We start from the raw sequence: 23,710 nt of genomic DNA on the forward strand, positions 1-23,710 counted from the left end.
TTGGGCTAAAAATAATTAATTATGGAAACCCAATTTAATGTTGAAGCCCAATTAAATTATATAAGCCCACAACAGATTAATTTTTACCAATTCAAACCGATCACAACGTGGGAGGAAAGAAATGGAGATCGTGCGAAGGTAGTGGGAAAGATCATGGGCTCATGGGAGAGTGGAGAGAAACGGCACAGCGCTGGGAAGAAAAAGACATCGGCGCATAGAACACGACACACAACACAACTCTACACAGAAAAAATTTCGCAAATACTCTCTGCTAAAATTTTCAATCTTCAAGCACTAGTTTTCAGGCATTCCAGTATAATTTCTAGCATTCTCTCGTTTTAGATTTCAACAACTTTATATGTTTTATTTTTATGTCTTGTAAATTTTTACGGTTTATTGAAAATATAAACAATGTCAGGGGTTTATTCCTCAAATTCCAGTAGTTTTCTTCTTTTTTCGCGTTATATTAGTTTAGGAGATTAGAACCGACGATCGAATTTAGGATTCTCGTTCGTTTGATAGTTAGAAGTTAGATTTTTACTGTTTTTCACACAAATTGGTGCAACTTCGCACCTGGCACGCCCGCAAATCAAATATTGTGCAAACATATTTTTGGCACGCCCAGTGGGACATCACTATGTCGCCAAGAAGAAAAGAAAACGTCAATCAGGAGAGTGGGGAGTCTCTGGCTAATCAAGAGGCACCTCAGGTTCCACAGCCAGAGCAACCTACTGTTGAACCAAATGCTAAAGAAGTAGATTTGCAGATTCCTACTACGTACGATCAAGTCTCAAACAGGGTGATGGAAGAGTTGACCGCTATAAAGATTGAGGAAATCTCACTGGCATTGTCTAGGGCGATGACAGACTGTTTGAAGACCCTTTTGGTAAAACCGAGTCAGTTTCTTCGAGGAGAGCAAAATACCACTGTCAAAGAGGCTGATCAAGGAAGCAACCAAGTGCATGAATCTGATCAGGGAGTAGAAAACTCAAGGGCCGATGATCCCCGCCGCCCAGAGTTTATTTTCCCAAATCATCCAAAAAGAAGGTATACACCACCTCACAAGAGAGAAGAAACCTTAGGAAGGAGGGCTCAGCCATATCCACGTGCTCATGGAGTGGGGAGCTCAAAGCAACCTGTTACTCAGGTGTACAGCGTGACAAATCTTCTGTACCAACCGGGAGCTTATATTGACATATCGCACATGGATTATCCAGGAGTAGATGGGGGTTTCCCAGGAGGTAATGTTGGTTTAAATGCAGGGTTTCCAGCTCGGGGAGCAAATCATTACATTACCATCACCCACTCTCAGCTCGGAACATTCACATGATTGATCCAGAGATGGTGAGAGAGACGGTTCAAGAGCTATATGGGCCGGCTTTGAGACAGATAGGCCTCCCAGAGTTCCACAAACCATATCCGGACTATATAGATATGAATAACCCGTACCCAAGGGGTTATAGAGTTCATGATTTCAGTTTATTCTCAGGGGAGGATGTCCAGTCCAGCATCGAGCACATAGCCCAGGTTTACCATCCAGTGCGGGGAATTGGCCAACCTGGAGAACTTCAACAATTTAAAGTTGCGGCTATCCCCGAATTCTCTCACAGGGACTGCGTTTGCATGGTATGCCTCACTCCCTAGAAATTCAGTGATGAGTTGGCAAGAGATGGAAAGTCACTTTCACATCCAATTCTATAGAACAGAGTCAGAAGTGTGTATTGCCGATTTGTCCTGAGTAACCCAAAAGAAAAGAGAATCTGTGGAGTCTTTTATCGAAAGGTTCAAAAAGATGAAGAATAGGTGCAAAGTGTTCTTACCTGAGACCGAGTTCGTGAAGATGACACAAAAAGGGCTGGATTTTGAATTAAGAAAGAAATTCCAAGGCATGGAGTTCAGGGACTTCTTTGAGCTTGCTGCTAAAGTTGCTGAATACGAAGAACTGTTGCGGGAAGAGTCATACAAAAAGAGAACTGCTATAGGGTCCTATTATCAAGAGGTGGAGGATGTGGCACTGGCAGAAATTCGATCAGCTGGTTCTTGCACAGTTCCCCTGCTAAAAAAAAATCCAGCAGAACCTGAAAAGAAGAACAGCTCCCAACTCCCCAAAGACTTGCAGTATACATTTGATGTGTCAAAGACCGAAGAAGTTTTTGATTTCTTGGTAAAAGAAAAATTCATCACATTCCCACCTGAGCACAGGATGCCACCCACCGAAGAGCTGAAGGGACGAGAGTATTGTAAGTACCACAACTCGTACAATCATGCTACTAAGTCTTGTTGGGCGTTCAAGAATATTTTGCAAGACAGGATTAGCAAGAGAGTCGTGAAGTTCCCTAAAGAACAAGAGTCTATGGCGGTGGATGATGATCCTTTTCCCCCAGTAGCTTTGGTCAATGTGAATGTGACAGATTTGAGAGATCTTCTTAGTGAGAAAAGAAGCCGATCCTTTGCAGTGAAAGACCGAGTAATCAAAAAATGCTGGATCCCTAAGGGTCAATTGTATGAAGCCACTGGAATGTATAATACCGATCGACTAAGAACAGTTCAGCAGCGTGTAACCAGAAATGTTGGCAAATCCGCGGCCTCTAGGCCGAGGAACCAACATTTCCTTGAAATACTAGTGGTGGAGAGTCAATGGTTTAGAGGGGAGTCATCTCGCAATCAGCGCCAAAGGTATTCGGACATGAGAAATGCATATGAAGTTGAGTCACGAAGGGTGGAAACCAGGAAAATATCAGCTGATCAAGGCAGAGAGCGGCGTGCACATGAAATCTCAAAAGAAAAAATGATTGAGAGCAGAATACCAAGGCCCAGGTACGTCTTTCCAGCTAGAGGGGAGTTCAGTGAGTCTTGGAGGATGGCCCAACATAAAAAGTTCCCTAGGCCACCTACTAGGACTGAAAAGAGACGGCTGTTGAGGGAAAGAGCTATTGCAAGAAGAGAAGAGTCCGTTAAGTTGAGAAATGAACCCACACTTGATGTTCCAGTCTCTAGGAATCCAGTGGGGAGTAGGTCTAAGTTTGGAAGATCGGCTACGGAAGATAAGTTTGTAGACGATGATGATGATCTGTTAAGTGAAGAGGATGATCAAAGAGGAAAAACAATCAATTTTCGCGTTGGAGAGTTTCACATCACTGTGGATTGTGCCACAGGAGTGGTGATATTACCAGAGAAATTTAAAATGATGGAAGAAGAGAATGGGTAGTTGACGTCCCAAGAGTCAGTGCCAAAGGAAGAGCATGCAAATAAACTCCCTGAAGGGAGTTCAAGAGTGATTATCAAGGAGGGCCACCCAAATAAGCCTAAACAGGTGATACTTGAAAAGCCTACAATGGCCATGACCAAGCACATAAGGCCGTTGTACAACAAGGCCCATGACAATGGGAAACCAGTGTCTAGGGTCTTGATTGACAATGGTTCAGCTGTGAATGTTCTTCCAGTAAGAATGTTAAGAAATCTGGGCAAAACTGAAGAAGATTTGATCCCTACTGAGGTTTCAGTTGCTGCGTTTACCGGGGAAACCACCAAGACTATTGGAGTATTCCCCGCTGAAGTTACTGTAGGAAGCATGTCGTCTTTATGTGCATTTTTTGTGGTAAACTCCTCCGCCAACTTCCAGGTGTTTTTGGGCAGATATTGGATTCATGCAAACCAGTGCATCCCATCTTCAATGCACCAACTGTTGTTATTTTGGAAAGGGAACGACGTGGAGTTTGTAGAAGCGGATGGACAACCGTTTCAAACAAGTGCAAGTGCAGTGGAGGCCAGATATTACAACGGGGATTTTGGGCCTATCAAAATTCATAGCAATAGCAAGAAAGAAAATCCATTGTACATGCAAATACCAACTCCAAGCTCGGTGTTGGAAAGAATCCTCGAGCCTACTATTATCGTGCCGCCTAGGACGATAATTCAGCCACTGATTGAGGAGATTGATGATTGATTTGAACCAAAAAGAAAAAGAGGTAGCTGCAACCTCCATATGGAAGGCGCATGTGCATCAAGTACTGGACAAATTAGGGGAAGAGGAAGCATGGGACACCTATGGAACTGAGGTTGTCCAAGAAGAAGAATACGAAGAGAATGAACTCCAAGTTGATGACTTGTTGATGGCGCCATCTCAAATGGAAGATGGATAACACGAAGTACAAGACCCGTTGGAAGAAATTAACTTGGGGGAGCTTGAGAGTCCAAAAGTGGTATGTGCGAGTAAGTTACTGGAAGAGCAGTTGAAGCAAGATTTGATCAATGTGCTGAAAGAATACAAAGACTGTTTTGCATGGAGTTATGATGACATGCCAGGGTTGGACCAAAAATTGGCGAACACCGACTTCCACTCAAAGAAGGTTTTAAACCATTTCAACAGCCATCTCGTCGCATGTCAAAAGAAGTCGAGTTGAAAGTGAAAGAATAAGTTGAGAAATTGTTAAATGCCAAGTTTATAAAACCGATCAGTTATACCGAATGTCTTTCAAACATTGTGCCAGTCATGAAAAAGAATGGCAAGGTCAGAATATGCATCGACTTCCGAGACTTGAACTGTGCAACTCCAAAAGATGTATATGTGATGCCGATACCTGATATGTTGATTGATTCAGTGGCTAGACATGAGTTGTTATCTTTCATGGATGGATTCTTGGGCTACAATCAGATCAAAATAGCAGAAACAGACACTCACAAAACAGCATTCAGGTGCCCAGGAGCTGTTGGTACGTTTGAGTGGCTTGTCATGCCATTCGGGCTAAAAAACGCAGGAGCCACGTTTCAAAAGGCTATGAACTCGATCTTTCATGATATGATAGGACATCATATTGAAGTTTATATAGACGATATTGTTGTAAAATCCAAACAAGCTGCTGTTCACATTGAACACTTGAGGAAAAGCTTCCAAAGAATGAGGCAACATGAGTTAAAGTTAAATCTATTGAAATGTGCCTTTGGTGTGAAAGCGGGAAACTTTTTGGGATTTCTTGTTCATCAAAGGGGAGTTGAAGTTGATAAAAACAAAGCCAAAGCTATTATGGAAGCAAACCCACCCAAAAACAAGAAAGAGTTACAACGTTTTCTTGGGAAAGTAAATTACTTGAGGTTTTTTATCTCTAATCTTGCAGGGAAAACAAAAGAGTTCTCACAATTGTTGAAGCTCAAAGACAGCAGGGAGTTCAAATGGGAAGAGTCGCATAAGAAAGCTTTTGATGTGATCAAGAGATAATTATCTAATCCACTTGTTCTTATGCCTCCCAGGTATGGAATGCCCCTTAAATTATATATCTCTGCTGCTCATGAATCACTTGGATGTCTACTAGTTCAAAATAATCACGAAGGAAATGAGCAAGCTATCTATTAATTGAGTAGATTCTTTACTCCAGTAGAGGTGAAATACTCTGTAATTGAGAAGCTATGCTTGACATTGTATTATGCATATACTAAGTTAAGACACTATTTGATTCAATCAAGAATATTTGTGGTGGCTAAAACCGATTTGATTAAGTACATGCTTAATAGACCCATCCTCTGTGGGCGGATTTGTTAATGGTCTTTAGCATTGGCCAAATTTACATTTACCTACTACCCCCAAAAATCAGTAAAAGGCCAAGCTATAGCCGATTTTTTAGCTGACCATCCTTCACTTGATGAGTTTATTGGAGAGCAGGTTGGCTTTCCAGTTTGCGGAGTGGGAGCTCGACCGTGGGAGTTGAAGTTTGATGGATCGAGTACAGAAACAACAGCTGGAGTTGGTATTGTGATCACCTCCCCAAGAGGTGTGAAAACCGCTCTATCTTTTAATTTGGGTTTTCCATGCACCAACTATCAGGCGGAATACGAAGCACTGGTCATTGGATTGGAAATTATAAAAGATTTAGGGGCGAGAGAATTGTTAATATCAGGGGATTCTCAGCTAGTACTCAAACAACTGTCAGGAGAGTTCAAATGCACAAGTTTGTCCTTGGCTCCATACTATACTGCAGCATCCTAACTTCTAGATGATTTCGAGGAGGTGTCATTAGTACACGTCCCAAGACAAGAAAATTGGGAGACTGACGAGTTGGCACAGGTTCCTTCGGGATTGAAGATGTCTCCAGAACTTACACACAGGCTAGTGTTGATCCAGAAGAGAAACCACCATTCAATCCAGCAAAGGGGAATACAGGTAGACACGCTCAACTTGGATATAAAATTAGCTGGTGACTGGAGGGATGACATAAAACAGGTGTTAGAATCAACTGAGAGAGATATTCCACATGGTTTAAAAATGAGAGCTCTGAATTACGTCTTAGTGGAAGGAGATTTGTACAGGAAAGGGTTAGATAGTCTGCTCCTCAGATGCATAGGCTTCCCAGAGGCTTTGGAGATCATGAAGCAAGTTCATGAAGGAGTGTGTGGAGCGCATCAATCTGGAATAAAGATGAGATGGTTGATAAGGAGGTATGACTACTATTGGCCATCCATCCTGAAAGATTGCATCAAATATGCTAAGGGATGCCAGCCATGTCAGAAACATGGGAATATCCATAGAATTCCGGCGGATGAGCTTCACAGCGTTGTCAAACCATGGCCGTTCAAGGGCTGGGCCATGGACTTAATAGGGAAAATCTACCCCGCATCATCTAAAGACCACTCATTCATCCTTATGGCTACAGATTGTTTCACCAAATGGGTAGAAGCAGTGCCTTTGAAGAAAGCGGAGCAAGGGGATGTCATTAACTTTGTGAAAGAGAATATTATTCATAGATTTGGAATTCCAGAGTCATTGACCACGGATCAGGGAACTATGTTCACGAGCTCAGATATGAGGGAATTTGCAGAAGACTATGGAATCAAATTGTTAAACTCATCCCCTCATTACCCACAATCCAACAGACAGGCCGAAGCATCGAACAAAATTTTATAAAGATTCTAGAAAAAATGATGGAAGAGAATCCCAGGGATTGGCCATGGCTATTATCAGAAACTATGTGGGCATACAGAACATCCAAGAGGACCGCCACTGGAGTGAGCTCTTTTTCCCTTACCTTTGGCCATGATGCAATGCTCCCATTAGAGATCATGGTGCCATCAATGCGAGTGGCAAGACAAAATGAACTTTTCCTTGAACATTATAATGAAGCAATGATCATGGAGTTAGAAGAACTAGACGAGCTGAGAATCCAAGTATACAATGCTCTGTTGTTACAGAAACAGAAGGTTACGAGAATCTACAACAAAAGAGTTAACAAGAAAAGCTTCCATGAAGGGGAAATAGTGTGGAAGGCCATACTGCCATTAGGAACAAAGGATAGGGAGCTGGGCAAATGGTCTCCCAACTGGGAGGGACCATTCAAGGTACATAAAGTGTTAGACGGAAATGCATATTGGCTATCAAGTTTAGATGGTCATCCACACAAGAGATGCATAAACGGCAAGTATCTCAAGCCGTATTTTCCAAGTATGAGGGAAGAAGTAGAAAAAGCGAGCGAGTGAGGCGAACAGAAAGACTGATATCCAGCGGGGAGTTGGCTTTTAGGGCCACTTTTGTATGGGTTTAGTTCTTTATTTCAAGATGTCATGTGATGTAGGCCTTAGGGCCACTGAAATAAATATATGTTGTTTATGTTTAAACAATAAGATTTATCGGAGAAAGTGGGACAGTAAGCCACTTTAATTATTTTGAAGGCCCTTTGTTTCAGCAGGGAGTCGGCTTTATGGCCACTTATTATATATGCATTCGGTCGATATTTCTAATGTTCTTATTGTACGAGAAATCATGGTGAAGTAGACCGTACCACCATTATATAAATTGGTTGTTTGCTTGTGCAGTGACAACCATGAAGTAGGCCTTCCGGCCACTTGGAATATGGCAAGGAAGAAATACCCCGAGCAGGGAGTTGAGCTCACCGAGCGGAACAACGAGTAACAAAAGAAGAGCAGAAGAAAACGAGGGCGTTATGCGAACCCCGAGAGGAACCAGAAGTGGACTTTGGTATAGAAATAGGCTATCCAGCCATTTTTGTACGCTTTTTAGCTTCATGTTGTAAAATTTTGTTTTAAGTAGGCCGTCGGGCCACTAATGTAAATGTTTGATGGTTGTGATGTAAAAAACGAGAAAGATTAATTAAAGTTGGCCAGTAGGCCACTTTTGTCATATTGGATCCATTATGTTTCGATAGAGAATGAAGAGAGTAAATGATCTCGAGTGGGGAGTTTTAAGCCAACATATGGTTGTCATTGTAGCTATTGAAATGAGTTGGGTTAAATGGATTAAGAACGAATAGAAACTTCTTCCCAACATCCAATACACCACACCCCGTACAAATCCACGTTCGTTCCACATCCATCACCCCACAACCACAACACCAAACTACCAGTCAACAAAATATGAAGCAGAGCCACCGCATGCAAGAACATCAAGTAAATGTGTATGCAGGAAAGGGGTCCGACTGAAATGCAAGAACATCAAGTAAACGTGTATGCGGGAAAGAGGTCCGACTGAAGTGCAAATGCATATACATGTATGCGGGAAAGGGGTCCAACTGAAGTGCAAATGCATATACGTGTATGCGGGAAAGGGGTCCGACTGAAGTGCAAATGAATATACATGTATGCGGGAGAGGGATCAAACTGAAGTGCAATGCATAATGCTATGGACGAGGGAATCGTCTTGAGTGGATGCAACATGTAAGAGCATATAAAATCACATAAGAGTTTTGAGGGGTACCTGTGTTTCAAGAAGACCCAAATGATACCAAAGCTTAAGTGTCAAATGCACTGGAGAATTGAGGCCAATTCATGGCCAACTCTCAGTCAGTGTTACCTGCCATCAATGAACTTACCAACACCAACATATAGAAGCAGGAAAAAAACATGATAACGATGATACACACAAGGATATGCAATCAAGGAATATTCAAGTAACAGAGCAAGACAACAGAAAAATAAATAGCCGTGAAGAAATGAGAGTCTTTACCGATCTTCGACAATAGCCATTGACCTTGGAGAAGTTCTGGACCTAATTGGTGGTTGGCTGGAAATCAACACACCTACAGCAAAGATAATGACATATCAGAATCCCCCGTCAGACACGAATATAGATGCGGGAAGGCCAAATAATGACTTATGAAGCTCGCATACATTGCTTCCAAAAGGTAAATGCATCAAGATAGCCAATGTCATATCTAATTCAGTGGGTGCAAGAGATGAAGCCAAGGGAGTGGCCAAGACCGAGACAGGAATAAATTTAGGAATAATATGTTTATGAGGTTCAAAAGCAACTGCAAGCATATTAGGTATTACTCAAGAATCACCTTTCCCTAGATGCATGTAATAAGGCCGTGCAATAGCCATCGCACTACTACCACGATGCAAAGGCTAATAGATGGCCAAACAATGTCAAGTCGCCCAACTCCTCGCAAGAGTTCGAGATAAGCAAATGAGGAAAGACAGTGGCATGAAAACATCTACAAGGATCCAATATGGAAATAAAATAGAACAACATGACAATGATCACTGCCATGGCAAAACCAATCGTCATGCCCTTAAATTTCTCTAGAGAAATCGAAGCGCCTCAAGGTTAATCATACAAAGCAGGAAGAAGAAACGTGAGCGTGGAATCACAATTGATATCGCTCTATGGAAGTTTGAGACCACCGAGTACTATTCCACTGTCATCGATGCTCCTGGACACCGTGACTTTATCAAGAATATGATTACTGGTGTTCTCATTATTGACTCTACCACTGGTGGTTTCGAAGCTGGTATCTCGAAGGATGGTCAGACCCGTGAGCACGCATTTCTTGCCTTCACTCTCGGGGTCAAGAAAATGATTTGTTGCTGCAACAAAATGGACACCACCACACCAAAATACTCCAAAGTTAGATACGATGAAATTGTGAAGGAGTTGTTTTCCTACCTCAAGAATGTTGGCTACAATCCTGACAAGGTTCCATTCGCCCCATTTCTGGTTTTGAGGGAGATAACATGATTGAGAGGTCGACAAACCTCGATTGGTACAAGGGCCCAACCCTCCTTGAGGCACTGGACTTGATCACGGAGCCCAAAAGGCCATCAGACAAGCCCCTTTGTCTCCCACTTTAGGATGTTTACAAGATCGGTGGAATCGGTACTGTCCCTGTGGCCGTGTCGAGACAGGTGTATTGAAGCCTAATATGGTCGTCACTTTTGCCCCTACTGGTTTGACCACTGAGATCAAGTCAGATGCACCACGAATCCCTTCCAAAGGCTCTTCCTGGTAATAGTGTTGGGTTCAACAGGGGCATGGCGAGAGACGGAGCCGACAACAAAGAACGATCGGAAGGAACTTGGGGGTCGCCGCAGCTGAGGAGTAGGGCTGGCGAAGCGGTGGGTTTCTTTGATGGGAATAGACGGATGAAAGCAGCGAGAGGAAGAAGACGGGGAGAAGGAGCGTTTCAGATGGGGGAGGAAATTCAAAAGGCGATTAGAAAATTCAAAGTCCAGGGAAAATGAGTTTGAGTGCTCGGCCCATTAATGTAAGCCCAATTCATAAAACATTTGTGGGATACTACCTATGGAGGAATTGAAAATTGGCTTACATACAAGCATTTTGGCCCAATGGGCCAATGCTTGCGGCGGGCAATTGTTTGGGCTAAAAATAATTAATTATAGAAGCCCAATTTAATGTTGAAGCCCAATTAAATTATATAATCCCACAACAGATTAATTCTTACCAATTCAAACCGATCACAACGTGGGAGGAAAGAAATGGAGATCGTGCGAAAGTAGTGGGAAAGATCATGGGCTCATGGGAGAGTGGAGAGAAACGGCACAGCGCTGGGAAGAAAAAGACATCGGCGCACAGAACACGACACACAACACAACTCTACACAGAAAAATTCTGCAAATATTCTCTGCTAAAATTTTCAATCTTCAAGCACTAGTTTTCAGGAATTCCAGTATAATTTCTAGCATTCTCTCGTTTTAGATTTCAACAACTTTATATGTTTTATTTTTATGTCTTGAAAATTCCTACGGTTTATTGAAAATATAAACAATGTCAGGGGTTTATTCCTCAAATTCCAGTAGTTTTATTCTTTTTTGGCGTTATATTAGTTTAGGAGATTAGAACCGACGATCGAATTTAGGATTCGCTTTCGTTTGATAGTTAGAAGTTAGATTTTTACTGTTTTTCACACAAATTGGTGCAACTTTGCACCTGACACACCCGCAAATCAAATATTGTGCAAACACAACCTAAACAATTGTCATTAAAAAAAAAAGTAAAACGTCCAGCATATCAAAATCTACCAAAAACCCTCAACAAAGCTCATTTCTTGAAAAAAATAAATTTAAAACACCTTATATTAATTAATAAAAATTAATCATGTAATAAAAATAATTTTCCTGGTAATTCCCCGGTCTCCGTTTCTTGTTCGAGCGCGAAATGCATCTTAAAAATCATTATGCATGAACTTTAAATAAGCAATGAATTAAAACATAAATTAATGAAATAAACACGCATTTAATGCTTTAAAACAATTTAATAAAATACCAAAGAAATTTAATAACTTGCATTCATGTGGTTCACGTGGATCTTCAAATTTTTGGAACGCTACAGTTTATGTGAACGCCAAGAAATTGCAGTGCCTTCACGAGGAAATACATATCTGGTTTTGGAACGTGTCTTGTGTGCATCAGATAAATACCCAGCATGAACATAACCAATTATGCTTTGATTGGTATCTTTTGAATACAAAAGTCCTAAGTATGTTATTCGTCATAGATAACAGAATCTATGTTTAATTCCGTTCCAGTGTTTTTTTGTTGGATATGAGCTAAATATTGCCAATAAATTTACAGCAAAATATATATCATGTCTTGTGCAATTTGTAAGATACATAAGGGCATCAATAGCACTTAGATATGGTACTTCTGGACCAAGAATAACTTCATCATCTTCACATGGACGGAATGGATCATTTTCTATGTTTAATGATCTAACAACCATTGGAGTACTTAAAAGATTTGATTTATTCATATTAAAACATTTAAGGACCTTTTCTGTATAATTTGACTGGTGAACAAATATTCCACGTTCTTTTTGTTCAATTTGCAAACCCAGACAATACTTTGTTTTTCCAATGTCCTTCATTTCAAATTCTTCTTTCAAATACGACACTTCTTGAATTTCCTTATTCGTTCCAATTATGTTTAAATCATCAACATATACAGCAATGATTACGCATCCAGATGTTGTTTTCTTAATAAAAACGCAAGGACATATTGAATGGTTTACATATTCATTTTTCATTAAGTGTTCATTTAGCCGATTATACCACATTCGGCCGGATTGCTTTAACCCATATAATGATCTTTGCAATTTCACATAATAACATTATCTGGGTTTTGAACTTTGTGCTTCAGGCATCTTGAATCCTTCAGTGATTTTCATATATGTAGGATTGAGCGCTTGTCGCTTTACCAAAAGTTATAGCTGGTAGTAATGGTGCAAATCAAATCTTTTAAACCGCACAGCAACTCAAGCACCACGATCCGATCGCTCTACCAAACAAGGACAATTATTGCATCCAACAATCTCCCTCCCAATAATTGCACTCTTTGCAATCAATGGGAATCAAGCCTGTGACCTTGGCTTTGATATTAATTGTAGAACCGAGCGCTTGACGCTTTACCAAAAGCTATAGCTGGTAGTAATGGTGCAACTCAAATCTTTTAAACCGCACAACAACTCAAGTACCACGGTTCGATAGTTCTACCAAACAAGGACAATTATTGCACCCAACAATATATATATCACTATCGAGTGATCAGTATGAGTAAGATGTGACAACATCCATAAGACGCATTTCTAAATTTTCAGATACCACCAAACTAATCAAATACCGAAATGTAATTGCATCCATAACAGGAGAATACGTTTCTTCATAATCAATTCCAGGCCTTTGAGAAAAACTTTGTGCAACAAGTTGAGCTTTATATCTTACTATTTCGTTTTTCTCATTTCGCTTTCGAATAAAAACACATTTGTACCCAACAAGTTTTACAACTTTAGGTGTAAGGAGTATAGGCCCAAAAACGTTAAGTTTATTTAGTGAATCCAATTCAACATGGATGGCGTCTTTCCATTTTATCCAGTCCTGTCGATTTTTACATTCATCAAAAGATTTTGGTTCATGATCTTCATTGTCATTTATGATGTCAAATGCCACTTTGTAAGAAAATATCTCATCAATTTCTTTTATATCTTTTCGATTCCATATTTTTCTAGTATTAATATAATTGATAGAGATTTCACAATTCTCATCAATTTGTGGTTCTGACGGAACATTTTTATCATCATGATTTTTTTCCGGAATATCATTATCTATTTTGTAATCATCGTGTTTCTCTATGCTTTTTCTTTTTCGAGGATTTTTATCCTTGTAACCGATTGGACTTCCATGATTCAAGAGTTTAATGACATCATGAGTATCTTCAATTTTTTTATTTGAAATTTCAATTCGAGCAGGGGCATTTACAACATGTATATACGATTTAGTGACATCTTTTGTATCTGCAAATGCATCTGGCATTTGATTTGCTATTCTTTACAAGTGCACAATTTGCTGTACACCATTTTCACATTGTTTAGTTCTTGGATCCAGATGTAGCAATGATGATGTATACCATGTAATTTCCTTTTCGATATGTTTCTTTTCTCCTCCTAAAGTTGGGAAGATTTCTTCATTAAAATGACAATCAGCAAAACATGCTGTAGACATGTCGCCTGTCTGAAGCTCAAGATATCGAATGATTGATGTGCTATCATAACCAACATAAATTCCGATCTTTCTTTGAGGTCCCATTTTTGTTCGTTGAGGCGGTGCAATAGGCACATATACCATACATCCAAAAATTCTCAGATGAGAAATGTCTGGTTCTTTACCAAAGGCAAGCTGCAATGGGGAGTACTTATGATATGCACTTGGTCTGATGCGAATTAATGCAGCAGCATGTAAAATTGCATATTCCTATATAGAAATAGGGAGTTTTGTTTTTATAATCATTGGTCTAGCAATCAGTTGTAGACGTTTAATCAATTATTCATTTAATCCATTTTGTGTATGTACATGAGCAACATGATACTCAAAAGTGATTCCCATTGACATACGATAATAATTGAAAGTCTGGGAAGTAAATTCATCAGCATTATCAAGTCTAATTTTCTTTATTGTATGATCAGGAAATTGATTCTGAAATTTTATTATTTGAGCAAGTAATCTTGCAAATGCCACATTCCGAGTTGATAATAAACATACACGTGACCATCTGCTGGAGGCATCGATCAATACCATAAAATATCTAAATGGTCCACGTGGCGGATGAATTAGCCCACAAATATCACCATGAATACGTTCAAGAAACATATGTGATTCAGTTTGGATTTTAGCTGGTGATGGTCTTATAATAAGTTTTCCAAGAGAACATGCTTTGCATTGAAACTTATTATATTGAAAGATCTTCAGGACTTTCAGGGATGACCATGTGCATTTTCTATAATTCTTCGCATCATTATTGAACCAAGATGTCCTAACCGATCATGCCAATTAATCAGTATTGAAGAATTATGAACTACCATGTCTGATTCAATTGGACTTATATATGTATAATGCAATCTAGTAGGGAGCATTGGTAGTTTTTCAACTACATATTTTTTTCATGATTTATATGTGGTAAGACACATATATTCTCATTTCCTTCATTTATTGTCTGAGTATCATACCCATGAGAATATATGTCATTAAAACTCAACAAATTTCTTTTCTATTGGGGTGAATACAAAACATCATTTATCAGAAATTTTGTCCCATTAGTTAAAAAAAATGTGCTTTACCACAACCTTTTATCAAGTCTACATGACCTGATATTGTATTCACCATTGTTTTTGTTGGTTTTAGTTTTAAGAAATATCTTTTATCTCGAAGAATAATGTGCGTTGTACCACTATCAGGTATGCAAACTTCCATGGGATTAGTTCCTTGTTTAGCTTTGTTCATAGCAATTTCCACATTTGAACTTCAAAAAAATATATGCAATGAAAAAATTACTGACAATACATATTTAATTTATTGAAAAATATAAAGCATATCATAATTATAAAATATTGGCATATGAGCACATGAAAAATAAAATATTTTATATTTAAATTTCACCAATATATTGATCATTTTCAGAGAAATCATTCAGAAAATCTGCAGTATCAAAATGAGTTGAATTACTCAAGCGGCCATTGTGGTCAGTGAAGTTCATCTCTTTTTCTTTCTCCTTTATCGAATCTTTATAGAGCTTACAAAGGTTCTCGGGGGCTCGACAAATACGAGACCAATGTCTTGGAGTACCGCATCTAAAACAAGAACTTTCAAATCGTTTTGAGTGATTTTCATTAACACTCATGTTCTCATGATGTCTTTTTAGAGGGTGGTTCGTGACGCCTTTTTGAGATGAGTTATAGAAGTAACTATCTCGATTGTTTTCAAAACAACGGCCGCGACCATGACCATGACCACTTCCACGACCACGACCACGACCACGACCACGACCACGACCACGACCTCGACCTCGACCTCGACAAAAACCTTGTCTCTGAATTTGATTTTGGTTTACAGGTTTAAATTCAATTTTATTTACAACATTTACTTCTGGAAATGCTGTTGATCCATTGGGTCGTGACTGATGATTTCTCATTAGTAGCTCGTTGTTCTTTTCCGCCATAAGAAGACATGTGATAAGTTCAGAATATCTCGCAAATCTACGCACTCTATATTATTGCTGTAGATTTATATTTGATGCGTGAAAAGTGGAAAATGTTTTCCCAAACATTTCCGATTCTGTAACCTCATGTCCACAAAATTTTAATTGCGAGATTATTCGATACATCGTCGAATTGTAATCACCGACTTTCTTAAAATCTTGGAATCTTAACGTATTCCATTCATCACGGACGGTCGGAAGTATAACTTCTCTTATATGTTCAAATATTTCTTTTAATCCTTTGCATAAAGCCATGAGATCTTTTTCAATTAGATATTCACATTTTAATCCATCATCAAGATGTCGACGCAAAAATATAATAGCTTTCGCTTTTTCTTAGGATGATGGGATACCATTTATTTAATGGTCTCACTTAGACCCAATAACTCAAGATGCATTTCTACATCGAAAGTCAATGGCATATAATTTTTTCCTGTAATGTCGAGCGCAACAAATTCGAGCTTTGTCAAATTTGACATGGTGATACTATAAAAATACCAATGCATTTTATTAGTTACGTTATAAATTTATTAAAATGGCAATACAAAATAACGGATAAATTACAAGTACAACCATTCATAAAAATAAAGAAAAAACGTGAGGCGGATATTCTCCGATAAATACAAGACTAGTGAGTATAATAACCAAAATAATTATACAAAATAACCTTGAAAGAACCATCTTCTTCTTGTTCAAATATTTTGATGAATAAAATTTTTAGGGAGGAAGAGTAAGTTTGGAGTGATTGAATGTGTTTGTGAAATGATATTTATAAGGTAAAAACTACCTGTTTATGACCGTTAAAAAATAAAAAAATTAAATGTATATATATGTAAATTTTATGGTAATAATATGATGTATATAATGTTAATCATGTTTAAATAATTATGTATATCACATCACAATATTATAATGAGGTGTCATAGACTCCTTTTATATAACACTGTGACAAATATATATAATTATTATATTACACAATAAAAATAAATAAACAATGAAATAATCATATCACATTATTATAGTGAATTGTCATAGACTCTTTTTAAATAATAAGATGATATTATTCAAATATATATATATATATATATATACAATAAATAAACAATAATACAATAAAATTATATAAGCAGTGTAATAATATAATCACATCATGTTATTATAATGAGGTGTCATATACTCCTTTTATATAATAACATGATGTTATATATTAAATATATACAAAATAAAAATAAATAAATAGTAAAATAAATATTTTTACTTTTGAATATTCTTACTTTTTTCGTGTTTTGGAGCTAGGAAAAATATGGAGAACCAAACCTTCGAGTATCGTGCTGATAACGTGTTAAAAGTAAAAAATTTACGGTAAAAAGTAAAAATCTCAAACTCACAAAATATATTAAACTACATGCTTTTATAAAAATTTTTCCACTCAATTGTGTTCTTTTTCAAAAATTGAGAGACCTATTTATAGAATTTCTTTGAAAATAATAAAAAATAAATACATCATTACATACATCATCACACACTAATTTTCAATATTTACAACTCATATTTTTAACATTCAATAATTTCAACTCTTTATTTTCAACACAACTCTTTATTTTTCAACATATATGTAATTTTAGCTGACTTCAAAATTTAAATTCATCCCATAAAATAGTTATTGAAAGTAACTGAATTCATTAACATTTCTATAAATTAATTAAGTTCTACTTTGTCTTGTGTGTAATAGATCAAACTTTACATATGAACATGTTTCAATCCATGACAGCTTCGAGAAAATGGTTTATTCGATTTCCTGATATTGTCGATACAATTTAATTTTTTAAAGCGGCTTCCTTTATCGAGTTCCTTGAAAAATAATCTCTATGTATGAGCTTTGTTCATATCTGCTAAAGCATAAGGAAAAAAATTTCATTCAATAAGTTTTCGACACTGCAATTGGCATTTACTATTTTGTTGATTAATTATTCTTATTCATTTTTACTGCCAAATAGTTTTTTCCGATTCCTTGAAATATATAATATAAGTATTTGTAGAACATCGATACTCAACGGATTTGGTTAAATAAATTATTATTTTATATTAAAAATCACGCTTAAGTTATAAATTTCAACCTTTTTTAAAAACTTTGTTAATTTAAACCACTTTTGGAACATTATAATTATTATAAAGATCGTATTGTAATAATTTTTCATGTTTTAGTAAAATAATAAAACAAATAGTTTTTCTTAGAAAAACTTTAAAAAAATTGTGTATAATACCGTGGGATGTCTGCACCCCATTTTCGTATTTAACTCACGCTCGAATATTTTTCTGGCTACGGTTATGCTACACGCCGTTGCTGGTTGCAAGCCATACTCACACCCCATTCCGAATAGAGTCGTGTATCTCTGCCGTGTACTTACCCCACGGCCGCCGCCTGACGTCTCAGTAAACCTTCTCCTTGCTGTTACCGACTAATTTAATTTTTAGCTAATATAGTTATAAAAAATAAACAAAATAATTCAATAAAGATCTTATTCCAAAATCAATTCCATCAAATTAGACGGCCAAACGTGTTAGGACAAGTTGATATGTTGTTCACCCTTAAATAATTAACTATAAATAAGCAAAGATATAAAATTTGTCAAGTAATATAGTTTTCTATGTTATTATAAATGTAAATTAGATGCTCTTATAATCATAAAATGTATAAACCATGTAAAACAATCTTATGAATATTTTCTTAATAATAATAATGATGATGATTGATGATATTCGTGTGAATCAGGTGAGTTGGGTCGGGGCAATCCACCGGCAGATCATGATTTATGTTTAGGAAACTGAGCAATGGATATGGCTTCACACGTAACCTGCAAACAAAAAGATGAACTCGTGAATGGGCGCCGGAGGAAAGTCTGGCGTGGTCACTCCGATGCTTAAGTCAGCAATTGAAGATGATAACCAGTGTAGCTTGGGAGAGAAATAAATGCCACTGGTGTAAATATGTGTGTGTTAACATATGTCTGAATGAATTTAATTAACAATGGACTTGCTATTTATAGAAGGCAAATCAAGGATTACCTCGTTTTTAGTGTATATATACTACTTATAGCCTTTGATGCTGACTTCCTATCATGCCGACCAATCTTTTCCATCAAGTCACATCAGTAAGACTCTGTCGGGAACACTTATCAAGATAAGATCTCACCTGCCTAACCACTCGAGTGCGGCACTGTTATCGAGGCAATCCGGGTAGTGACTCATTGACCGAGAACTTTGAACGAGAGCCCGGGCTTATGATTACCAAGGGAGAAAGTGTCCCGGGCACACACCTGCCCAGCTGCTGATGAATTTATCCTGCTAATTGACCCTGATTTGGGTATCCAGTTAATATCCCGGGTCATCCATGACCCAGGCTCTTATAGGTGGTGACATGACCTGGGCTCTTATAGGGGTATCACCACCCATCCATTAAATAGTCGGGCTAGAGTTTTACTCGCTGTCCCGATCAATCAGGCTTGAACTTCTATAGAAAGATAATCAATTTGTCTGCAAAAGCATCGGGGGCTTCATGTCTCCCAGACTTTGAGATAAGACGTAAGGGACTCATGTTTCCAGGACTTTGATATAAGATGCCGGGGCCTCATGTCTCCTGGACTTTGAGATAAGATGCCGGGACCTCATGTCTCCCGGACTTTGAGTTAAGATGCTAGGGTCTCATGTCTCCCGAACTTTGATATATTTTGTCGCTTAGTATTCTCGGGTAGTAGGGCTGATGTCATGATGATGTGGGCCCTAGAATTTGAACGGTCGAAAACATTTCTTATTTGAGAATGCGATCAGTCTGAAACGCTTCGATTTCCGCGCACATCCTTTCATCTACCCACACAATTTCCAAGACGCCTCTTGATCGTCCGATTTACCTTTAGATCAACGGTTGAGATCACTTTCCCTCGCCTATATATAATAACAAACCCTCTTCATTTGTCATTTTCTGAAATTTGAAATTTCTCTCCCGCTCTTACTTAGCTCTCCGACGTGTGACACTTCTCATTCCGACGATCTTCCGTCAGTGAATCCTTCGCAACTCTCTCCATCCATCATTTCCATAAGTTTTCTGTAGTTTTTCTTTAACCAATATTTGATTCCACCTCCTCCACCTCCGGAGCGAATGCACGAGGTTCATCTTGTTATGAATCTACCGCGCTGCGCTCCGATTCATCTCTTTCTCCCCCAAAACGCTCTTTTACCCAGTTTTCTTCGAATCCCAAAACCAAAAAATCCAAACCTTCTTCTTCCGGCCCTTCCCAAGCTCTGAAAAAGGGCAAGGGTAAGGGCAAAGCCTGGGCTTCCTCTTCTACCCACTCTGAGACACCGGAGCTCCCTGGTTCACCTCAATGAACAGCACTTTGCACTCGGGGGCGGATGAGGAGCTTAGGACTCTCGGCTCCATTCATTCTTCATTTCCCATATTGATTCCCGGTCTCTATGACAGGGCCAATAACCATCCTCCTGGTTGTACCACTTTTTTCCGGGACCAAGTCAGAAATGGCCTCCGATTTTCCATCCCTTCCTTCTACATCGAGGTCGCCAAGTTTTACGATATACCTATTAATCAGCTCCATCCAAATTCTTTCTGGATCATGGCCTCGACCTACATTTTCTTTCACATGCACAACCTTCTCATCAACCCCCTTATTCTCCATTATTTTTTTGTCTGTCGGCTGGGGGATGATGCCTTATCCCTTTCTGCCCGGCTCAAATCTCGATTCCTTGATTATATCCTTTTTTCTCAGAACGGATGGAAAGGATGCTTCTTTTATATTCAACTTCCGACCTCTCTTCCCTATTTGACCGGGTTTCTCTCTTCTTTTCCTACACAACCTTCCCTCCCCAAATCATACAAATTTGAGGAACCCTTCACCCGAAGCCAAGAGTTGGTAGAGGGTCAGAAATTTTCTTCTTTCCTCCTCATTTTTGAGGAAAATTTAATAACTTACGGGTTGAGTGCTCGGGTAGAGGACCCAATCGACCGGGCAATAGATGAAGCTGCTGGCTCGGGCGCTCAACCCGGTAACTTTCTCTTTTCGAACATCCTCTTTATTTTCTCTTGTTTTATTATTCTGTAATCATAATGACCACCTTTCCTCTCCTTGTGCAGATAATACAGAGATGTAGGAGGCTTTCGAAAGGAAGTGGGCGGCCGAGAAGACGACCAAAGAGAAGAAACTGGTAGCTCGAAGGGCAGCTGCCGAGAAAAAAAAACAGGTTGAGGAGGAGGCAGCGCGGATGAGGGAGTTTGTCCGAGTGGAGACTCAGTAAGAACAGGGAAAATAACAAGAAAATTCCCAGGAGGAGTCTGAAGACCACATTCCTCTCCTTCAGAGGAAGCGAAAGGCTGTAACAAGCCCAGTGCTGTTACTGATCGAGGAGAACCAAGGACCAACAAAATCAGCGCTCCTCAGACAACTCAATCCTCCCCTCTTCCTCAGGACCAACAAAATCAGCCACTCCTTGAGCCTCTTCAAACTGAGCAGCCTAGCCGGGGCAACCGCTTTCTAGAGGGAGCTACCCCAACCGGGCTTAGGCTGTTCAAGCAGCTGCTAGTTCCTGTCGAGGAGGCACATATGAAGAGCTCCCGACCTACCCCAAAATTTCTTGAAGGATCAAACCGGATCCTAACTGTAAGTTTCATGCTATCTTTTTTTTTTGATTTGTTTTTTTTTTTACTAACTCCTCTTGTACAGTGTATTCAAATGTTGATCTCAGCTTTTGAAGAGGTAGCTGCGGCAGCCACCGAAAAAAAAAAAATCAAGCCCGGGCTTTGCAAGAGCTTCATGAGCAGCTTCAAGGAGAGCTGTCTCGGGTCAGATCTGCCCACGAGGAAGAAATGTCTGGCCTCCGCACTACTTTGGAATCGGCTCGAGCAGATCTGGCTAAGGCTCGATATGATATCAATGAGGGCGCTGTCCGGGAAGAGACCCTAAGAAGGACTATCTCAGTCTTTGAATCATGGACTGATTCTTTGACCAATGAGGTAGATAGACAGATGTCCCGGACAGAGGCTGCTGAGAGTGCCCTGGCTGTTACCAAATATAATCAGGATAAGTGGCAGGCCTCCTTTCTCCAGTCTCCAGAATTCAAGAAGGCTGTTGAAGATCGGGTTTATACTCTCTTCAGGATCTTTTTGAAAAATGCCGAGAGCAATTTGAAGAAGCCGGGCTAATTCCTGTGGAGAAGGAAGATTTTTCGGACTTTGGACGAGCTATAACATCCTTTCCTAAAGATGGCGAAGAAGGGAAGGAGGATGCTCAAGAAGAGGAACAACCATGGTCTAGCCATATAGATTTAGAGTATGATTGTATTTTTATTTTTATTCCCTTCAATTTTTCTTGTACTCCCAGCCTTCTGGCTTTCATTAATGAAATATTTTCATTTCAGATAGTGCATTTCCCCATTTATTTCTTGCAATATAACTAGCTTTAGAAAAATTTAATCAAGAGCTGATTGAGAATGATAAATCTAAAAATTTTCTAAGTGTTGTAAGATAGCCGGTACGATCAATAAGTAGTCGGGATGTTGAGCCCAGAGCAGGGTAATAATCCCTGTATTTAGTAAATGCTCGAGGTGTAAAACCCTTAAACAGGGTACAGAGCCCTGGACTTGATAAATAACTAGGGCACAGAGCCCTGGGCCGGGGAGCGGATCCCGAGACTTGGAATGGTCGAGGTACGGAGCCTCGAGCCTGGGTATTGAGCCCTGGACTTATTAGATAACCAGGGTACGGAGCCCTGGGCTGGGGACCGGATCCCGGGACTTGGAGTGGTCGAGGTGCAGAGCCCTGAGCTAGGGTATTGAGCCCTGGGCTTATTAGATAACCAGGGTACGGAGCCATGGGCCAAGGACCAGATCTCGGGACTTGGAGTAGTTGAGGTACAAAGCCCCGAGCCAAGGTATTTAGCCCTGGGCTTATTTGATAATCAGGGTACGGAGCCATGGGCCGGGGACCGGATCCCAAAACTTATAGATTGGCCGGGGCTTTACACTTCCCAGGTTTAAATATATTATTTGATACACTTTCTGAGAAGAAAAGAACTTCATTATATCTTCCAACGATAATTACATCTTTAAGCATAATATTTTTTCAATTGAAATACATTCCATTGTCGCTTAAGAGATCGCCCTTGAGCATCTTCCAGATAAAAATCTCCCGAGCTAACTCTCCGAATTATCTTAAAGGGTCCTTCCCACCGAGCTTCCAATTTACCAACATCTCCAGCTGGATTGATTTTTTTCATCACCAGATCGTCTATTTGAAAGTCTCGGATTCGGACTCGCTTGTTGTATGATTTCATAACCCGGCCTCGTTAAGCTTCCATTCGAATCATATCCTGCTCCCTTTTCTCTTCTACCAGATCCAACTTTATTGTCCGGCTTTGATCATTGTCATCTGGGTAAGATTCTACCCGGGCTGAAGATTGTCTGATTTCCACTGGAAGAACTGATTCAGAACCATACACCAGGTTGAAAGGAGTCTCTTGAGTAGATGCTCGGGGAGTAGTCCTGTATACCCAGAGAACACTGGGAAATTATTCCACCCAGTCTTTCCTTTACCCTGTAGCCTAGCTTTCAAGGCTTGAACGATAATTCTGTTTACGACCTATGTCTGACCATTAGCCTGAGGGTAAGAAACAGAAGTGAAAGACCGAGTGATTTTAATTTCTTAGCACCAGGACGTGATCTCTTTTCCCTGAAAATGGCTTCCATTATCTTAAATAAGTCTCCTGGGAACTTCAAATCAGCATACAATGTTCTTCCACAGAAAATTCAACACTTCTTTCTCAGTAATTCTTGCCAAGATCTCGGCCTCTACCCACTTTGAAAAATAATCGACTGCCACCAAAAGAAATTTCTTTTGAGCCCGGGCAGTTGGGAAAGGTACCACAATATCCATACCGCA

The 23,710-nt window shown here is 39.3% G+C and overlaps 1 protein-coding gene and 1 pseudogene across 1 annotated transcript; both read left to right on the forward strand.

Moving 5' to 3' along the window:
* Positions 1-6,909: 6,909 nt before the first annotated feature.
* LOC140985864 (uncharacterized) lies at positions 6,910-7,464 on the forward strand. Its single transcript, XM_073453815.1, has one exon. The coding sequence runs from the start codon at positions 6,910-6,912 to the stop codon at positions 7,462-7,464; it is 555 nt and encodes a 184-aa protein (XP_073309916.1).
* A 1,607-nt stretch (positions 7,465-9,071) lies between these two features.
* Positions 9,072-10,464, forward strand: LOC140985865 (elongation factor 1-alpha 1-like; annotated as a pseudogene).
* The last annotated feature ends 13,246 nt before the right edge of the window (positions 10,465-23,710 follow it).

This window comes from Primulina huaijiensis, chromosome 10 (assembly GCF_012295235.1).
Source record: "Primulina huaijiensis isolate GDHJ02 chromosome 10, ASM1229523v2, whole genome shotgun sequence".
NCBI lineage: Eukaryota > Viridiplantae > Streptophyta > Magnoliopsida > Lamiales > Gesneriaceae > Primulina > Primulina huaijiensis.

What these genes read in the sequence shown, in the direction of transcription:
- LOC140985864 (XM_073453815.1), top strand. Translation starts at nt 6,910, where the DNA reads ATGATGGAAGAGAATCCCAGGGATTGGCCATGGCTATTATCAGAAACT.